Source organism: Lycorma delicatula, chromosome 7, assembly GCF_047948215.1.
Source record: "Lycorma delicatula isolate Av1 chromosome 7, ASM4794821v1, whole genome shotgun sequence".
Lineage (NCBI taxonomy): Eukaryota > Metazoa > Arthropoda > Insecta > Hemiptera > Fulgoridae > Lycorma > Lycorma delicatula.
In genome coordinates, this window is record NC_134461.1 from 87,976,620 (window position 1) to 87,995,965 (window position 19,346).

The 19,346-nt window shown below is 31.6% G+C and overlaps 2 protein-coding genes across 7 annotated transcripts in view; one reads left to right on the forward strand and one right to left on the reverse strand.

Moving 5' to 3' along the window:
• The window catches only part of LOC142327629 (cilia- and flagella-associated protein 298), a 467,369-nt gene extending 464,262 nt beyond the window's left edge, over nt 1-3,107 (reverse strand). For both annotated transcript variants that reach the window (XM_075370835.1, XM_075370836.1), the window contains exons 1-2: nt 3,021-3,107; nt 2,209-2,347 (exon numbers count right to left, since the gene is read on the reverse strand). In XM_075370835.1, the coding sequence (XP_075226950.1) occupies nt 2,209-2,347 (139 nt within the window). In that variant the 5' untranslated portion in view covers nt 3,021-3,107. The remainder of the gene's footprint in view (nt 1-2,208; nt 2,348-3,020) is intronic.
• Nucleotides 3,108-5,148: 2,041 nt separating this feature from the next.
• Nucleotides 5,149-19,346, forward strand: part of Dcr-2 (Endoribonuclease Dcr-2) — a 211,257-nt gene continuing 197,059 nt past the window's right edge. For 4 of the 5 annotated variants that reach the window (XM_075371190.1, XM_075371191.1, XM_075371192.1 and 1 more), the window contains exon 1: nt 5,150-5,254. The gene's annotated coding sequence lies outside the window, so the exon portion shown is untranslated. Of the gene's footprint in view, nt 5,255-19,346 lie in introns of all 5 variants that reach the window. The other variant, XM_075371189.1, reaches the window with a different exon arrangement.

The window sequence follows — 19,346 nt, forward strand, 5'->3', positions numbered from 1 at the left end:
AGAGCTGCATCAAAGCATCAAATGACTGAAAAAAAAAACAAAAAAAAATAGTGTTTCATGAGGAATCTACAATACTTTACAGGTGTATTCCGCTTATCAGTTATTAATTTAACATAAACTTAAATATGGGAAAAACAAACAAAAAATGACATGGGAAACCAGGCTATTGGAACATGACAAATCTAGTGTTTTTGTTGCACACATTCTGCTAAGCATTTCACTACAGAGGTAGCCGGGCATCATATCCTAAACAAAGAAGAATATGAATATAAACTAGTTTGGAAAAAACTCTACTAAATAAAAATACATTATTTTAGCAACCAGAAGTTTCCATAAAGGCTAATTTTCAATCCAGTGAGCTAATGTAAATTTTTCATAAGATGAATAGAAAAAAGTTATTATGCATTAAAGGCATTCATCCCTTAATTCTGGATTTATTTTTGTTTATAAATTCTTTACTATAAAAGTTACAACAAAAAGTTATTAATTAAAGTTGTAGATATCATTATTATCTACAAAAAAGCACTGTACAAAATTTTTGTGGGAGTGATAGTTTTCAAGATAAACAAAAAACAAATTACACCCTTATTTTCAAGAGGGCAGCCGAATGAGGGCATCCCCAACCTGAAGGCTCAAATTTAAATTAAGGTTATCGCTTCCTACCCTTAATACAGTTATATGATGGATTTACTGCACTAAAAGTCCCTCAACACTTGTAGATAAACATCACTATCTTACTACTATTTACATTATTCCATACCTCTTATTCAATTTATATATATTTTAAACCTAAATTCTAAATAGTTAATCAAAAGAAAAAACTTATTTATTCATTATGGTTGGAGGTAAAATTACACAAATGACTTCACTAATGACAAACCAAACAAAAATTTAAATGTAATAGAAGATTTTTATAAACATCAAGACATTTTCAGCCATATTTCATTAATGGCTAACACTACTACTGTTGTTCTACGATCCTAGCTAGTTTTTACTCATAGTTTTAGTTCATAAATTTTAAGACACATACACAATAAAAATTTACTTTAATTTAACCATTCAAATTTCTAAAGTGGAGTCTCAATAAAGCAGAAAACTTAAGTCCCATTCACTTCATGTGTAATATATGTAAGGTGGAAAACATTATAATATGAAACCAGAAAGCCTTTTAACTTTTTTCACAATGTCTGCTTCTGTAAAACAAAAATTAAAGAAAACATTTTATCACACTGGAAAATAACTTTGAATGAACGATATGTATGATAAGTCAATAAAAGATAATTCTTTATAGCCTTTCTCATCACAATTTTATAACAGCAAATTATTCTTTTCCAAGCAGCAAACAATTGTAAAATTAGACACTTTTCAATATAAAGCAAGCTATTTCCAATAACTTCAAAGAAAATATGCTGTGAAATTCTTTAGAATAGATAGTTATAATCATAGTAAAATTCTTGAACAGTTAATTTTATATTCCTGTAATAATGTTCATCTTGCCAGCCTCCGTTGTACGAGTGGTAACATCTCGGCCTTTCATCCAATGGTCCTGGGTTCAATCCCAGTCAGGCATGACATTTTCATCTCATCATCTAAAGCAATAACTAACGGTGGTCACAGAGGTTAAACGAAAAAAAATGATGTTCATCTTTTGTTCAGCTACTAATATACTTCATAGTTTCGTGTTAAGTGTGTTGAGTACTTTTAATTTACTTTGAAATAATTTGAGTGAGTATAATATTCACTCAAAAATAACAAAAAAATATTCCATTGGTAATAGTACAGTGGAGCTACTTTATCTTTCATACTTAACATTATTTTTTTATTTACGTTTATATTTTATTGAAATCAACAAAATCAATGATTTTTTTTAAAAAACTTATTACTTGCACTACTCTAAACTTTTTTACCATTTTTTTATTTATTTAGAAATAATACTAATTCTGTTTCAGACAAGTTTTATTTTAGGCCTATTTAGTGCACAATCGAGAAATAAATTAGGTTACAATTGGACCTATGCATCTAGTACAACAGTGTTTAATAGTTCAATATTCAGTGTAATTTATATAGCTTACAATTTAAACATATTATGGTGTAGCCCTATTTTTGTCTATGTAAAGTAACAATCACTAAATTTAGAAATTTTTTATCTGTTTGAATGAACTACAAAGATATGTAAGGTATTATAAAAATAAAAAGGTGTATATATACCTCCACAAATCCGGCTGATTTTTAATCTTCCATTATAAACAACACACACATTTTTAACCAGTTCATCATTACTAATACTAACAGTTGTCTCCATTAGAAACTGATCTTCATCTCCTCGTTTAACAACCAGCTTCACCATCTTTACCAACAAAAAAATAAAAATTGTTGACATCAACAATACAAATGCAAATACATTAAATTAAATTTAATTTGTGAAATTCAATGGCTTTAAAACTGATGATATAAGTTGTGGGGTAAAATTTATAATTCTACAACACCTTTACACTTTAGTACGTACTAAATTCTTATTGTAAACAGACACAAAATTAAGTAAAATACTGTGATTATTTACACATTTTTACATACTTTACCTACTATACAAAAATATTCAATGAACTATTTTTTCTAAATTCATTTGTATTAAAAACTATTTTTTATTATTTAATACGCGTTAAAAAAGAATAACACTGAAACATATCAAAGTGAGGTTATGATTGATACAATTATTGAAGCTAATACCGTAATACATTTTTTTATTAAATACGTTTGAATGGATTAAATAAAGCAGCAGCGAGATAGATACATAACACTTTAATCGAAAATCATTCATTTTACATAGCAGAGTTTTCAGAAAAATGATAAAATTATTTCCTGGTCTTATAAATCAACACCGGTGTCTGCTTCAGGTACAACGACCAGTGTTAATTTTGCATTCTGGCAAATCATTTTTAAAATCTGTGGTTTAGATGGCAACTTCCAAGAAACCACTCGCAGAAGAATTTACTACAATAAACAAAAAATTAAAAATTTACCTCGAATTATCAAATAACGAACTGCTTTAACAGAACACGAGATAAACACAACTGGAACTTGTTTACAAGTTACGAACTCACTTTATCAACACTTGTTCAGTTACTAGGCAACCTGTGAGAATTCCAAAGATGCTGTAATTTGTAAAAAGGAAATGATTATATATTAACAAAGGCTGTGTGGCTTTTAACAAAACTTTAAAACTATTCCTTATAAAGTAATACAGATAAAAGAAAATTACATTCGTAAAAAATGCAATTATTAATTTTTGATATATTGTTACCTATGACGGTCAATTATAAAAAAAATTATAATTAACAACTTTTCAAATGACAATCTGAACCAAAATTAGACAAATAGTTTTTAAAATTCACTTTATAACATTTCGAATCACTTTTTGAAACCATCTTCAGCACATTGGCCACTCTTATCTCGCATTTGTTCATTTTAAGCGATCATAATGAAGCAGATAAGATACTGACAACTACTCTGTGATCTTACTGAGCGCTGACACAGGTTTACATCAAATTAAAGATAAATTTTTTGAGTAATAATTGCGCTATACTTTTGTAATTCCGATTCAATTAAATTATTCCCTTAGAACGGTTGATGTGAGTGGGAAAAAGTCTAATTGCTGAACTGTAGATTTAAAGTTTCCCTAAAGCTATACCATAAAAATTCCTCGATACCACTAACCTAACAACTGATATTCGATTGAAAAAAATGTCTTGGGAAAGATGTAGTCTATGGCTACAATTTACCATCTGGCAGAATTCAACCCCGAGTTTTAGCATAGTGTTGCATCGAATTGTTGCAACATGTTATCCTGCCTAACTGAGTAAAGCCACCTACCTCCTTACATCTTGAAGGATGTAAATAATAATTTGTTTTTGATACAGAATCCTTTGAAACCATGAATTGGATAGATTACAAATTGTTTATTATGCACTTTTAACAATTTATTGATTTTAGCATATCTTAACAAATTTACTTCATATTATTGGGTTTAATATTCCGATAATACAAGCACAAGATCAGAATTTTGCTGATGAATTAAGCAAAAATAACTTTATGCTCTCTACGGTATAGTTTTGGTGATTTCATTATTGTCACAAGATAAATGTATATTAAATATCCCACGAGGCAGGCAGCTGGTGTTCCAACAGAATCGATGAATATCGCTTAGCCGCAAATCACGCACATTTTAAAAGAAATAAATCACTCCCTAATCCATCAAATTTTGCTTCCAGAAAATCATTTCAAAGTTATTATTTTGTTATTCTTCAGTGCTATTGTAAGTATTTCAGATGTTTCTTCGCCCATTTGAATTCCTCTTTACTTCAGATAGATACAACTAGCTCAGTTATGACTATGTTCTCATAGCTAAATTTGAATGAATTAATAAAATTATTGATTTATTAGGTAATTTTACTGTTTTAATTTTTATTTAGGTTGTTAAAGTATTAAATTAATGTATAACTGGCAGGGTTACTTCCATGCTTCCAGTTGGTAATTTTAAAAGTTAACCAAAAGCAGGAGAAACGCTGATAGGAAGTGAACATAAAGCTAAAATAAAAGTTTATCCATAAAATATGTTAGTAATAAAAGAAAATTTTATCATCTTTGACATCGTCGTAAGTAATTTCTATTGTACTTTAATGGTACTACAAACTTTTACAACAAAGAAAACACAAAATTCTGACAGCAAGAAACTACCTAGTATAGAAAATTGATAGTGATTTCGTCGTACACAGGTATATGTATTGCAATTTTTATCGTCAAAAAGTAGTCATGAAGCTAAAAGTAATTACTTAGATAAAACAATTGAAAGATTATTATTGAATGATTTCAGATTTTGAATATAAAATATAACTTGTTCTACTCTATAATGTTAATTTATAAACAACTTTATTTAGGGTATAAGTAATAATGATTCTGTTTATTATTGATCTTCACTTATCAGACACCAGTATATCGAGTTAAAATGAATACAGTTTACTTAATAAATATATTTGGTTATTTTCGTCTTAAAATACAGATGTTTTCATACAGTTTTGAAAATAATTTGATTCGATTACAACCGAAAATCTGCTAATTCGATGTTTTTCATTTGTTATGCTAGCAACACTGGGCCACGTTGTGAATGACATATATTGTATGAAGTTATGTAGTTAAAAAGATAGTTCGTGCGTGTTTTGTTTTGGAGATGCTTTGTTGCGGTTTTCTGTATGTTCTTGTAAGTTCTAGTTTATTTTTTTTTCTATATATCTTAGTAGAGAATGTGCATTTGGATATTATTTATGTGAATAGTTAATTATATTCACTGGAATTTAACTCTTATCAGCAATTTGAGTTTTTCTTCTTTTTGTTTATTGTGAAATGTTTGAAAATCAGTCCAACGGAGTTTTTTTTTTATTTCACGTTTTTTTTTATATGACGTATTAATTGCTGTGCGATACAACTCAGTTAGTTTTTCTCTCATGATTGGGAAAGGTTATTGTTGCAGTATTTAATGCAACGAAATATTGATGCAGTCTCAATAATATTTACTGGTTTTTTTAACACATTGAGTATTTTTCTCTCAGATACAAGTAAAATATTATATTTTCAGTGCAGTACCTAACTTTATAAACACCTAACCAGCTTTTCGGAAAGCCGGTGTTTTACGATCAACCACACATAACCTTCAAACTTAAACGAAGCCACTGTAATGTGTAGGCAAACAGGGTAGTTGTTTTATTTTGGTTTATCAATTAAACGAATGCAGTTTGTGACATAAATGTGACGGCTGATAACATTTTATCAACATTTTTACAGGATCGTGTGCCAAAATTGCATTAATCAGTATTTTTTATCGTATAAAATATTTACAGTAATGAAACATGTAAATGATGAGATTTACATTATCCTCCTTATTTACATCATCCTCCTCAACTTCCTCTTCTTCCCCTATAACACCATTTTCTAATTCATTTCCTCCGTATAACTCTTCAATATATTCCACCCATCTATCGACTTTCCTTTTCGTATTATATATTGGTGTACCATCTTTGTTTAACACATTATTAGATTTTAATTTATGTACCCCAAAATTTTCCTGTGTGCTCCGTCTATTTTACCAATGTTCACTTCTGAACACTTTTCTTTAATCCACTCTTCTTTCACTAGTTTGCACTTCCTGTTTATAGCATTTCTTAATTGTCGATAGTTCCTTTTACTTTCTTCATCACTAGCATTCTTATATTTTCTACGTTCATCCATCAGCTGCAATATTTCGTCTGAAACCCAAGGTTTTCTACCAGTTCTCTTTATTCCGCCTAAGTTTGCTTCTGCTGATTTAAGAATTTCCTTTTTAACATTCTCCCATTCTTCTTCTACATTTTCTACCTTATCTTTTTTACTCAGACCTCTTGCGATGTCCTCCTCAAAAATCATCTTACCTCCTCTTCCTCAAGCTTCTTTAAATCCCACTGATTCATCTGACACCTTTTCTTCAGGTTTTTAAACCCCAATCTACATTTCATTATCACCAAATTATGGTCGCTATCAATGTCTGACCCGGGTAAGTTTTGCAGTCAATGATTTGATTTCTAAATCTTTGTTTAACCATGATATAATCTATCTGATACCTTGCAGTATCGCCTGGCTTTTTCCAAGTGTATATTCTTCTATTATGATTTTTAACTTGGGTGTTGGCAATTACTAAATTATACTTCGTGCAAAACTCTATAAGTCAGTCCCCTCTTTCATTCCTTTTGCCCAGCCCGTATTCACCCACTATATTTCCTTCCTTGCCTTTTCCAATGCTTGCATTCCAATCTCTAACTATTATTAAATTTTCTTCATATTAATTGCTTCATCAATCTCTTCGTATACACACTCTACCTCATCATCATCATGGGCGCTTGTAGGCATATAGACGTTAACAATCGTTGTCGGTTTAGGTTTTGATTTTATCCTTATTACAATGATTCTATCGCTATGCGTTTTGAATTACTCTACTCTCTTCCCTATCTTCTTGTTCATTATGAAACCTACAACTGCCTGCCCATTATTTGAAGCAGAGTTAATTATTCTAAAATCACCTGACCAAAAGTCGCCTTCCTCTTCCCACCGAACCTCACTAATTCCTACTACATCCACATTTATCCTATCCATTTTCCTTTTTAAATTTTCTAGCCTACCAACCTTTTTTTAAACTTCTAACATTCCACGCTCCGACTCGTAGAATGTTATTTTTTAATTTTTTGGTGAATCCTTCCTTAGTAGTCCCCACCCGGAAATCCGAACGGGGGACTAGTTTACCTCCGGAATATTTTACCAAGGAAGGCGCCTCCATCATTGCTGTATGAAAATGCAGAGAGCCACATTTTCTTGGAAAAAAAGCAGCTGTAGTTTTCCATTGCTTTCAGCTGCGCAGTACTCAGAGGACTGAGTGATGTTGATATGGCCGTTTAAGTCATCCTGACTCCCGCCCCTAACAACTACTGAAAGAGCTGCTGCCCTCTTTCAGGAATCATTCCTTAGTCTGGCTCTCAACAGATACCTCTCCGATATGGTTGCACCTTCGGTCCAGCTAATCTGTATCACTGAGCACTCAAGCCCCCTCACCAACAGCAAGGACTCATGATTCATAGAATATTATTAGCAAGTTGTATATATTATGCATATTTAATGTTAATTATAATAAGAGGTTAGCGACCATAGGTTATATTCAGTTAGGTTATTTTGATATACGTACGATTTGTCAGTACATGAAGTCAAAATAACCTAAAGCTGTAGCTGCGGTGGCGTTAATACGTAAGTACCTTATTTTATTTCAAAATAGCTTTTCAGTACCATCTAAGAACTAACTGTAGTAGTGGTTCCATATAATGGGATAAGTACCTATTTTCCTAATACATTTATGCTTCTTGTAAATTTATTGTACTTATTACGTAAGTACACCGTTGTAATTGTTAATGATTAAAAATTACCATATTTTGTGGTATGGGTAAAAAAAATATCAGTTTTTGTTAGATATTTTGAATGTAATGTTAAGAAAACAACGCTTATGCTCTGTCTATTCATATAATCTTCATATTTTAAGTGCGTTATTGTTAATTTAATACTTTTGTTAACAAATTTTTCTACTTTGCAATTTCTCTTATTTTACAATTAAAAATTTTTGTAACTGCAATATAATATTTCTGTTGATAAAAACGTTGGTATTACGAATTTTACATTTAGAGATTTCTTGAGCAAATTTCTTGTAACATATTACAGAATGTTTAAGTATATGGTTTTAAGTATGATGGATATGTGTAGTGGACATTTCTTTATATCTCAAGAAAAGTCTAATCTACAATAAATTTGGTTTGGTAGCTTGTAGGAAATAATTTTTTTTTTTTAATTCTTGGAGGCTTAACAGGAAAAAAGAAAAGGGAAATAAATTTTATTAAATTAAAGAAAAATTAGATGAGAATACATTGAAAGGAGTTTACTACAAAATTTTTACTTGTAATTGTTTGCTTATTAAAAAAAATCCCATCAAAAATAATACCGTATAAAGTTTTTGGAAAAAAATTTGATTGATATCCCTCTAATTAATTCTGAGCAATTACTTGATCAACTTAAATCTTGTTAATAGTTTAACATACCATAATAGATATGCATAGAATCAGGAAAATACAAGATCTAGATGTCAGAAAGCAGGTTTGGCAGCGCGTGACCCATGCAAGGTTAGAGTTCATGCCACGTTATCGCTAGTACTAGTAGTAAGTAGTTTACATGTTCTCTAGTCGATTAGCAATCGGTTTTAAGAGTTATGACACAGACTTTACGTGGCATAGACTTTGATCTTGCATGAGTCCCCAGCCCAAATCTGCTTTCCATCATTTAGATTGTGTGTTTTCCTGATCCTAGGCATATCTGCATGGTATTCTAAGTATGAACAAAATTGAAGTTGGCCAAGTAATTTCTCAGAATTACCTTATAAAAATTTTCAGACTATTTAAATTTTTCGAAACTTTTAATTTAAAAAAAAAATAAGTAAGGGAATACTTTAAACTCAAATCAGAGGGGTAAGTAGTAATAAAGCCTGCAAAAAATCTGTTTTTTATACACTGTCTTAATGCACTGATGTACATGGGTCTTGATTACATGAAAATTATACCAGAATAACAAATATAGTTAATATTAAGTTAATGCATTCTATATAAAAAAGTGAAATGTAAATTAAATCATTTATTGTTAAGTATAAATTAAAATTAATTTAAAAATATTTCAATGTATTTGTAAACCAGTCATTGTGGGATGATGGGTTTGTTTGATATAAAGTTACTTGATGTAATGAATTAGAATTATTATTATTAGTATCAGTGTACTAAGTTGGTATGAATCAGTTTTATCAATATAAAAATAGTGCTTATTTAGAGGTTTGTCAAGGTCATTTTGTCGGTGATTCAGAAATTGATTGCACCACATTAGTAATTATTCTGTTAGTTAACAATACATTTGTTTTAGCTTGATACATTTTTCTTTTTACGAAAGAGCGGGCTTCAACAACTGTGGTTATTAGGCCGGTGGAAATTGGTAGCGTATGAAAATATGATGCCACCCCTTACCGGGATTCGAACCTGGGACCTCTGCACGAAATGTCTAGACGCTAACTACTCTGCCGCGGAGGTCGGCTTAATAAATTTTTTGAGACTTTTTAACGGTTTTGTTTAAATGATTGACAGTGATAGAACACAAAATTAACTTTTGATATCAAAATTTGGTTTGGTAGTTTTAAAGTAGTTTTGTAGAATTTGGGTTGATTAATGATTTTTAAGATATTATTTTATCAATTTATTTATTATTACAAGAGTATAAATATATTAAAAAAAATTACTAAATAATGTGTAAAGTATAAACCTCTTGCTCCTAGAAGTTAAGCTGATTTCAGGATTTATTTTCAAAACTTAATTTAAAAAGTGAATCTTAACAGTAGTAAAATGTGCGCCAGCATTATTATTAAACCCTATTTTTCGTCGTTTCTCAGTTTCTAATAATATGTTTTTTCTTATTTTAATAATGGAATTTATATCATATCATGGCCATCAAAATTTTCAAAAGGAATAAAAATAATTAATAAAAAGAAGTGAAATTAAATGCTTAACTAAATTAAATCGGATCTTTCTTGGAATTTCCCCCCACAAAAAAAACCATTTAATTTTTTTAACCGTGGGCCAAAAATCGTATTTTTAATATCCAATAAGAATTAGGTGGGAATATTCATGTTTCAAAATAGCAGAAAATATTAACAATAACCAGGTTGGAGAAGTAACCCGATAATACACTAACATGCTGTTTTATACCGGTCATTTTAAACATTCTCCATATTTTTTATATTAAAAATATAAGCATTATTGCTTATAATTATAGATACAAATTATAAATATAATCAACCAAACTTAACCTACGCCCGCTTCGATCGCCAACCTCGACTAATTAACAGTAATGTTTTGATTATTTAAATAATAAATAATTGCAATAATTACTGAATTTATTATTTAAATATTCAAAACATTACTGTTAATTAGTAAGATTAGCTAGCGTATGTTAAGTTTGGTTAGATTATATTTATAAAATAAATGGTTATAAGAATGGTAATATAAATGGTTATATCTAGTTATTGGATTATTTCTCCAACCTGGTTTAATAGTATTTCTTGCTATTTTCAGTCATCTCCAGGTGAAAAACTTGAAAAGTTTGGGGGGGGGGGGGGGAGAAACGAAAAACTATCAATTTTTATTTTGAAACAGCTTGTTCCCACTTAATTCTTATTGAATATTAAAAATACATCAATTTTTGGCCGATTGGTTAAAAAATTGTTTTTTTTTTATTTTGGGGTGGATTTCGAGAAAGATCCTTTAAATCTTATTACAATACAAATATAGAATAATATAATTAAAGAAAAACAATTAAATTTAAAAAAAAGTAAGTACCAATACTGGTTTTAAAATATCTCCAACATAATTAATTTTGGAAATCAAAAGATTATTCAAATACCTAACACTACCATTTGATTTTTAAGCAGTTTCTTTAACATTATAAATTCATTCATAATAATGGTAATGCAAATAAAAGTGAAAAAAAAATTATTATTAACAATACAGATTTTATTAGAAATTAAAGTCCATGCAAACTCTGACTAAAGTACAGTTAGCTTCCCTAAAGATAATGTCTAAAATCAGAAGTTTGTTATACATATACGAGGGTTTTTTCAAGGTCACGAAATTAAAACCACAGTGAAAATAAAAAATTTTTTATTTGTAACAACTAGTTACGCTATTTCTCTACATTGTCGCCACTCCGATTTAGACATTTGTCGTAGCGTGGTACCAACTTTCCAATACCCTCGTCATAGAACGGAACCGTCTGTGTTTTCAGCTATGTTTCTACGTTGGTCTGCAGCTCGATATCTGTACCAAAATGTTGCCCTCCTAGCCAGCGTTTCATGGGAGCAAAGAGGTGAAAATCGGATGGAGCCAAGTCCGGGCTGTATGGTGGGTGATCAAACACTTCCCGACGAAAACGCTGCAGGAGCTTTTTGTTACAGCTGCAGTGTGCGACCGAGGATTGTCATGGAGAAAGACAGTGCCTGATGACAACATTCTTCTCCGCTTATTCTGAATTGCCCTTCGTAGACGTTGAAGAGTCACGCAGTATGAGGCTGCAGTGATGGTCGTGCCGCGTTTTATGAATTCCACCAAGAGAACTCCAGTCCGGTCCCAGAACACAGTAACCATACACTTTCTGTTGGAGAAGGTTCGCTTGAACTTCTTTGGTTTACTGGGAGAATGAGAATGCATCTAGTTTGGATTGTTCTTAAGTTTCGAAATGGACCCATGTCTCGTTCCCTGTGACAATTTTGTTCAGAAAATCTTCTCCTTCATTGTTGTAGCGCTGAAGAAACGTTAGGGAGGCGTCCATTCTCATTGTACTGTGATGGTCGGACAGCATCTTGGGAACCCATCTCGCACACAGTTTGCGGTACTGAAGTCTCTCACTCACAATGGTGTAGAGAGCTGACCTTGAAATTTCAGGAAACGAATCACTCAATATATAAATTGTGAACCGACGATTTTCTCGAATCGCCTCATCCACTCGCTCAACAAGATCATCGGTTGACACTCGCTTCCTTCCATGACCCCCTGCATCATGAACATCTGCATGTCCTGCTTTAAAGTTCCTGCACCATTGTCGCACTTTGCTGTCACATTAAAGTTTCACCATACACATTACTTATTCGCCGATGAATTTCAGCTGCATTACACTCCTCAGCCTGAAGAAATCGAGTTACTGCACGCACTTCACAGTTGGTGGGAGATTCTATTGTTGTAGACATGTTTACGTGCTACCTGCTTATTCAGAACTAAACGAAGTGACGCAGCATGATTGAAGGCCATACTAGAGACGCTGCGCAACACATATGCGCAAAGGTTCATCCGATTTTTGCGCGGGTGTTTATTTCGCGACCGATTGGACTTTGAAAAAAAATAACCCTCGTACGTGGGACATCTCATGTATTTAAAAAAATGGACTGAAAATTTATTTCCAGTTCGTCTGGACGTTCTATTAGACGGATCGGGCTGATTTTTTTATTCTGCTCGGAATGACCCACAGATATGTCATCAAACGTCATCGGACACCAAACTTGACTCCTCATCTATTTCTTATTTGAAAAACTTTCCGAAGTTATTACTCACAGAAAAATCACTTTGAAGGTCCGTTGATGCTTAATGACGTATTTTCGAACCATTCCGATTAGAATAAAAAAATGTCCAATAGAACGTCTTGACGGACTAGAAATAAGTTTCGAGCAGGCATTTTACTTTTGGTAGGAAGGAAAGAGAAAAACAAGGGGTTAGGAATGAGACCTGTGCTAATGGAATAGGTCTAATTTAAAAAAAATAAAATATATATATATATGTATATATAAAACAATAGTTTGTAATAATAACGCTGGGGAGTAGTTTTATTAACTTATTGTCGCGTGTTCGTGGCTCGATCAGGATATTGAAAGATTGACAAATGAAAATGTTTATATAGTTACTATTTATTGGTTTAAAAACATAAGTAACACAAGACATATCATTAACAATAATAATAATGACAATGGTAATAAAAACGGTATTGTAATTACAACACAATAATTTTCAGAATAAAAATAACAGACAATAGACAATAAATCCTCTTAGAATAATGACAATAATGGCTAAAGTAAACAATAATATTAAATGTCAATAACAAACAAATAATCATAGTAATCACAATCACAATAATAATAATAAACAGAGATTACATACAAAACAGAATTTAAAGTAATCGTCAAGATTTATTCGCAGGTAGATAAATAATTAAAAGCAGAATTCAATCCCATTGATAAAAGGTATAACATGACCGCTAGTCTTAACACTTTTAATCTTTTAACTTTTAAGGCTTGCATTAACAACAATAGTACAATAGATAAAACAAGCATAAAGTTATTTCATTACAAATACTTTTGCTGTTCACAAATAAAACTACCCTAACAATTTATGAATGAAATTTAGTACAGTATCGCTTTCACTGATAGTCTTACAGTAATTCACCGAACCATTTCTTGTTTACGTGTACTGTAATTACTTGCAATGTTACCTTAACGCATCAAATTTAATTCACACTAGAAATTTGCTCCTTTGATGACCTCGCAGACTGACATCATAACGTCTCGCTTAGACTCATTTCGCAGAACTGATTTCAACTGGTTTTCACCGGAGAATTTGTACTCCTATTTTTTTTACCTGATTGACTAGACCCCTCAACTGGGGTCCCATGCATTCCCAACCTGGGTCCGGTAACTCTTCTCACGAAAGAACATTTTGTTTAGATGTATCAGTGGGCAGTATTACAAAATACGATTGTTAAACGGACCTGTTACCTTTACTAAAAGGTTTCCTTTTAGCCCCTTTCTAGATTCCTCCCGTTATTATATTTTCTACTACTTTCTTTCTAATTGGTAGGAATCCGTTATTCAGGTCCGCTATACTGGTTTTGTTATAATATTAAAAAAGTTACAATTCAAATGATAAATAAAAATCTTAAATTTAAATACTTAGAATTTTTAATTTTATCTTAAACAGTGTCAGTATATCGGTTAAAAAAATACATTCTATGATTAATTGGTTAGTAAGAAGCTCCTCAATGCCATTTAAAAAACATATCCGCTGCTTTATTTATTTGAGAAACCTCTTAATAGTTGGATTTAATTTGAACGTTACCTCCTCAAAATTCAAAATTCCTCGGGAGCCAAGAACTGACGGCATACATATACGTGTAATTAAACACGTCGTAGACACAAAATAGGTTTTCTTGTTTGTTAGCTTTTGTATCATTTCATCTTACGTAAAAGGTTTTTATAACTTTGTATACGTATAAATTTCCTAAGGGTAAATACGATAGCGTACAGAAAGTAAAGAGAAATGATTATAGAACGAATTATTATTTATTCAATGACAATGAAATTAACTTTACTTTTCAACATTATCCCCGGCTACATTTAGGCACCTTTGCCATATTTCTGTGAACTTTCTTATTCTACTAATAAAAAATTGTTCATCTTGTCTAATCCATTAATGATCAGCTCGTTGCTACCGAACTTTGTGCCATCAAAGATCTTTAACAAAACCAACAACAAACAAATTTGATGATGCGAAATCTGAATTGTAAGGTGTATTTAGCAGCTCGTCCCAACCAAACTTTTGAATAATTCGTCTCATGTCTTTTCAGCAGTATGGGGCAGGCATTATGTAGAGGAATTACGACCTTTGAGAGGTGTTTCCTCCTTATTGCAATTTCACTTTATTTTCTTGCATATTACGATTGTACCCGTTCTTGGTTGTATATTATTCTTCCAGATAATCGCAATAAATTGGGGCATTTATAGTCTAAAAACACTTTTAGCATCATTTTACCAGCCGATACTGGGGTTTTGAATATTTTCCTGCCCGGCGAACTAGGATGTTTCCATTCCATACTCTTGATATTTGGATTCCGGCACAAAATGATGAATCTTTGTTTCATTGCAAGTTATTATACACTTTAAAAAAGTATTAACTTCCGCTAAAAAAACGTTTAAGTTCCAAACAAAAATGAATTCCTAGTGTCTTTGTGATTTTAAGTCTATTGCCTTGGAACTCACCTTGAACGTGTTTTACGGTAGTTCACAGATAATGGATTGAACAATGCCAATACTCTCGCAACAGATTTCAAGAATTGACCAATCTTTTTGCGTGTAAGATCATTAATGTGATTTGCAAAGTTCCAGTCGAAATTTCTACCGGTATTCCGCTACGATAAAATCGATCTCACGGGATTTGTCCGATTTAAACTGTTTAATCCACTTATAAAAATTTGCCTTATATTTTGCATTTTTTATCGTACTATTAACATCCGCTGGTAAGTTTCAATCGCTTTACCCCTTTAGATAAGAAACGGACGCTGTTTTTCCACGATACGCTTGTGTTTCAAGCGCAACCGACATTTTTTAAACAAAAAAGATTATTTTAAAATAATGGAAATTCTTTTTAAACAACTAATATTTTTTTTATTGGGGTGCCAACTTGAACGATAGACAGTTTTAGTTATTCTAAATAGTTTTTCCGCTATAGCCATTTATCCGTAATTAATCCCTTAATCGTACGTATTAAGGTTTCAAAAACTATTTGTCTTCTCTATTCTTCATTATCTTTATCATGGCAACTATCTTTTGCGTTATCAGATAAGAATTTAGATTTGTAAAGCAACCCACCGGGTTGGTCGAGTGGTGAACGCGTCTTCCCAAATCAGCTGATTTGGAAGTCGAGAGTTCCAGCGTTCAAGTCCTAGTAAAGCCAGCTATTTTTACACGGACTTGAATACTAGATCGTGGATACCGGTGTTCTTTGGTGGTTGGGTTTCAATTAACCACACATCTCAGGAATGGTCGAACTGAGAATGTACAAGACTACACTTCATTCACACTCATACATATCATCCTCTGAAGTATTATCTAAACGGTAGTTACCGGAGGCTAAATAGGAAAAAGAAAGAAATAAAGATTTGTAAAGTGGCTTCCTAGCTGTGCTGTACATATTGACTGCCACCTTTGTAGTATATTTAAATGAAACTTCTTTAGGTAGACCTAACTGCAAATTGTGTAATGCGAATGATATTCCACGTACTATAATCCGGAGGCTAGCTGCAATCGGTTCTGTGGTGCGTTTATATTTTATTTTCTGTGGTGCGTTCTGGGTGAAAATTGATATAGGTTTGCTTTAATGTCACGTATCATGTTTACTAGTGCCGGGAGAGTTGGGTCGTTGTTTCATCTGCGATCTCATCTGGCGGTCTTCCGTTAGCCCTTCTTTTGTTTTTTGTTAGAGCTTAGTGGTGGGGTAATGACCCTCTGTGTTTATGGGTTCTGTTTTCTTCGTGGTGGTTGCTCAGATTGCTAAACAACTGATCAAGCTACCTGCTGGATAAAGACGGTTCCTATTCGTATCCTATCTCTATGTATGTATATTTGTAAAATGTTCAGACAGTGTAACCGATATATTTTCTCTTATTTTTCTCTGTATCACATTCTACGCGTACACCTATGTAAACATGTTTATATTGCTTTGCAGATAATTCCCTAGCTTTGTTTGAATTTTGTTTATAGTTTTAAAATATACGTTCATTATATTTTGTTTTATTAATGGTATATGTATGAGGTTTTTAAAACTACACGTCACTTTTGTTTTTACGGTAACATTTAACGGTGTTGTGTGGTAAGGATATTATTTAATCGTTTTTATTATTGGATCTTTTCATATATTGGAACATTTATCGGTTAGCATTATATAAGTACAATTAATCAACAGTGAAGTATGAACTTCTATATGCATTTTAGCGCAAAAATTATTGAAATTCTTGACTTATCTTGTAAATACTTGTTTTTTCCTTATGAGAGAAAAAAAATGCTAAAGATTTTTCCATTTTATATATACGTTTCAGTAATTTGTTATGTGCAAATACAAATGTTATTAAACATATGTTATATAAAAATATGTTTGATAGATGATAATTATGTACAACAAGTAACAAATAATTTACAGTAAATGGATGTGTTATGGTTAAAGATAATGTAGAACTGTCTGGTGACTGAGAAGAAAAATATTTTGATAAAATGTGCACAGTAATTTGGTCGATTATCCTAATTTACCTTTGCTAGACCAAATCCCGATAACTGGAAAATTAAAAAAAAAGGTTTTATCTTTTGTAATGGTCATTCTAATTTTTAACGGATATCACACTATAAAATATGAAAATATAAAAAAATATATGCATGTGGTAAAATTTAAGATTAAATTCCATATGTCAGATATTAATTTTCTATACGCTTATATCGATGTAAGTATTATATTTGTATGTATAGGTAGGATAAAAACTACGAAATACAAATTATTTCACTTCATAATTAGTTTAAAAAAAGTTGAACGCTTTTTATTGTTATTAAATAAACAAACTTATACACATGTTATTGTGACGGCCAATAAGTACTATGTCTTTTAGTATACGCTTAAATGGTTTGTGCCGATAGGGTTTTCCTCCACATACAGTCTGTCATTTGTGAGTGATTCCATAATGCTGCCTCAAAGATTTCGCTACGCCCCATATTCTTTCAACAATATTTTACGGGCTTGATACGGGGTCTGTGAACTCTTTAGTGTGGTTGACAGTACTGTTTGTAATATTTATTCATGTTCTTTACCCTATTGTTTGATGACCATCGGTTTGGAATTGTATGAATTCCGTGTGCAACGTGATGAACAACAATAGGCAGCAGTCTGCTGTTCTATTTTCACCCGTTTCATGACATACGCCTACAAGAACCGATTGCTTTTTGGGAACGCGGAACTTTATATTTGTGTTTTGCGAATAGGGATTCATCGATTTCGACAGTTCTCTGGCCCTTCTATTATTTTGGATCTTTCTAAACTTTAGCAGCACATACCTCTCGCAAATAGCTACACTAATCCAAACTGTGTTGTGGTTTATTCGTAATTCACGCTCGCAGAACTTAATATTCACTATCTCGTAGCTCCAACTGTAAATAAACAACAATACTTTCCCGTAAGGTAATCTTGAGTAATCTAACTAGGAATTAGACCGCAATTGAACATAAGTTTTATTGCAAGCCGCCTTTCTCGACTTGAAGTACACTTAATATATTGTCATGCCCATTATTATACGATTTCTCCTTAAACAAAATGTTGCACAAAAGAAAGAATTATACTTGATTTACACAAATTATATTCAAATTGAAATATTACCAGGAATCTACATAGCTTTTCAGAAAATCACATATTAAACACCGTAACTCAGTACCGGTAATGAACTAACCCGATAAGCACTGACCCAAACTGACCGGCTGCTTATCGCAACAGTGAGATTAGATAACATCAGCACGTTCTTAGAATGCCTGGAAAAACTTTACAAAGACGGCTGCTAGTTCCTTTATTATTATAACACACATTTCCTTCGATGTAAAAAGATATTTAAAGATGCTAGTACGATGTAAAAAAAAAGTAATACTTTACAAAAAGTCCAATAATTATTAATTTGCTAATAAAAGAATCAGGATTAACAAAAATAATTGAACAAAATTAAAAATTTCTACCCTGTTCTTTTATTACAGATTGATTTAATAACTTATTTAAAAAATCTGCAAAAAAACGTATTGAAGCGAAGTTGAGTTAAGTTACTGTTGGTTATAAAAAAAAATATGAAAAAAACAACAAAAACCAAGTAAAATTGACAAAATTTTATCAGAATAAAATTTAGTGACATTCAATAATTAAAACATATTTAAAAACACTATTTATTCTTTTAAAAAAATTTGTAATCTGTTTTTGCTTTAATGTTGTTGATCTTCATCTAAGTGCTGCAAGATGACGTAACAGTTTTTGTTAGAGTTGCAATTTTTTGCCACTCTCGAACTTTTCCGTGTGATGGCCCTGGATGCAAGTCGTCATCGTCTTCTTCATTCGGTTGTCAGATGATCCATCTTCTTTGATCACGTTGTTCAGAATTTGGTACTCTGGATCATTATAATTGTTGATCCATTCATCGATATTCTCGAAGACTTCTGTATAACTTGAACTTTTCGGCGAACTTCCCTATGTTTTTAGTATTTTTTCGATGTGTTTCATCAATCTGTAGGCATTGTTTTATTTAAAACTAGCGTACCCCGTCGCGACTTCGTCCACAATGTATGTAGGTTCACTCGCAATGCTTTT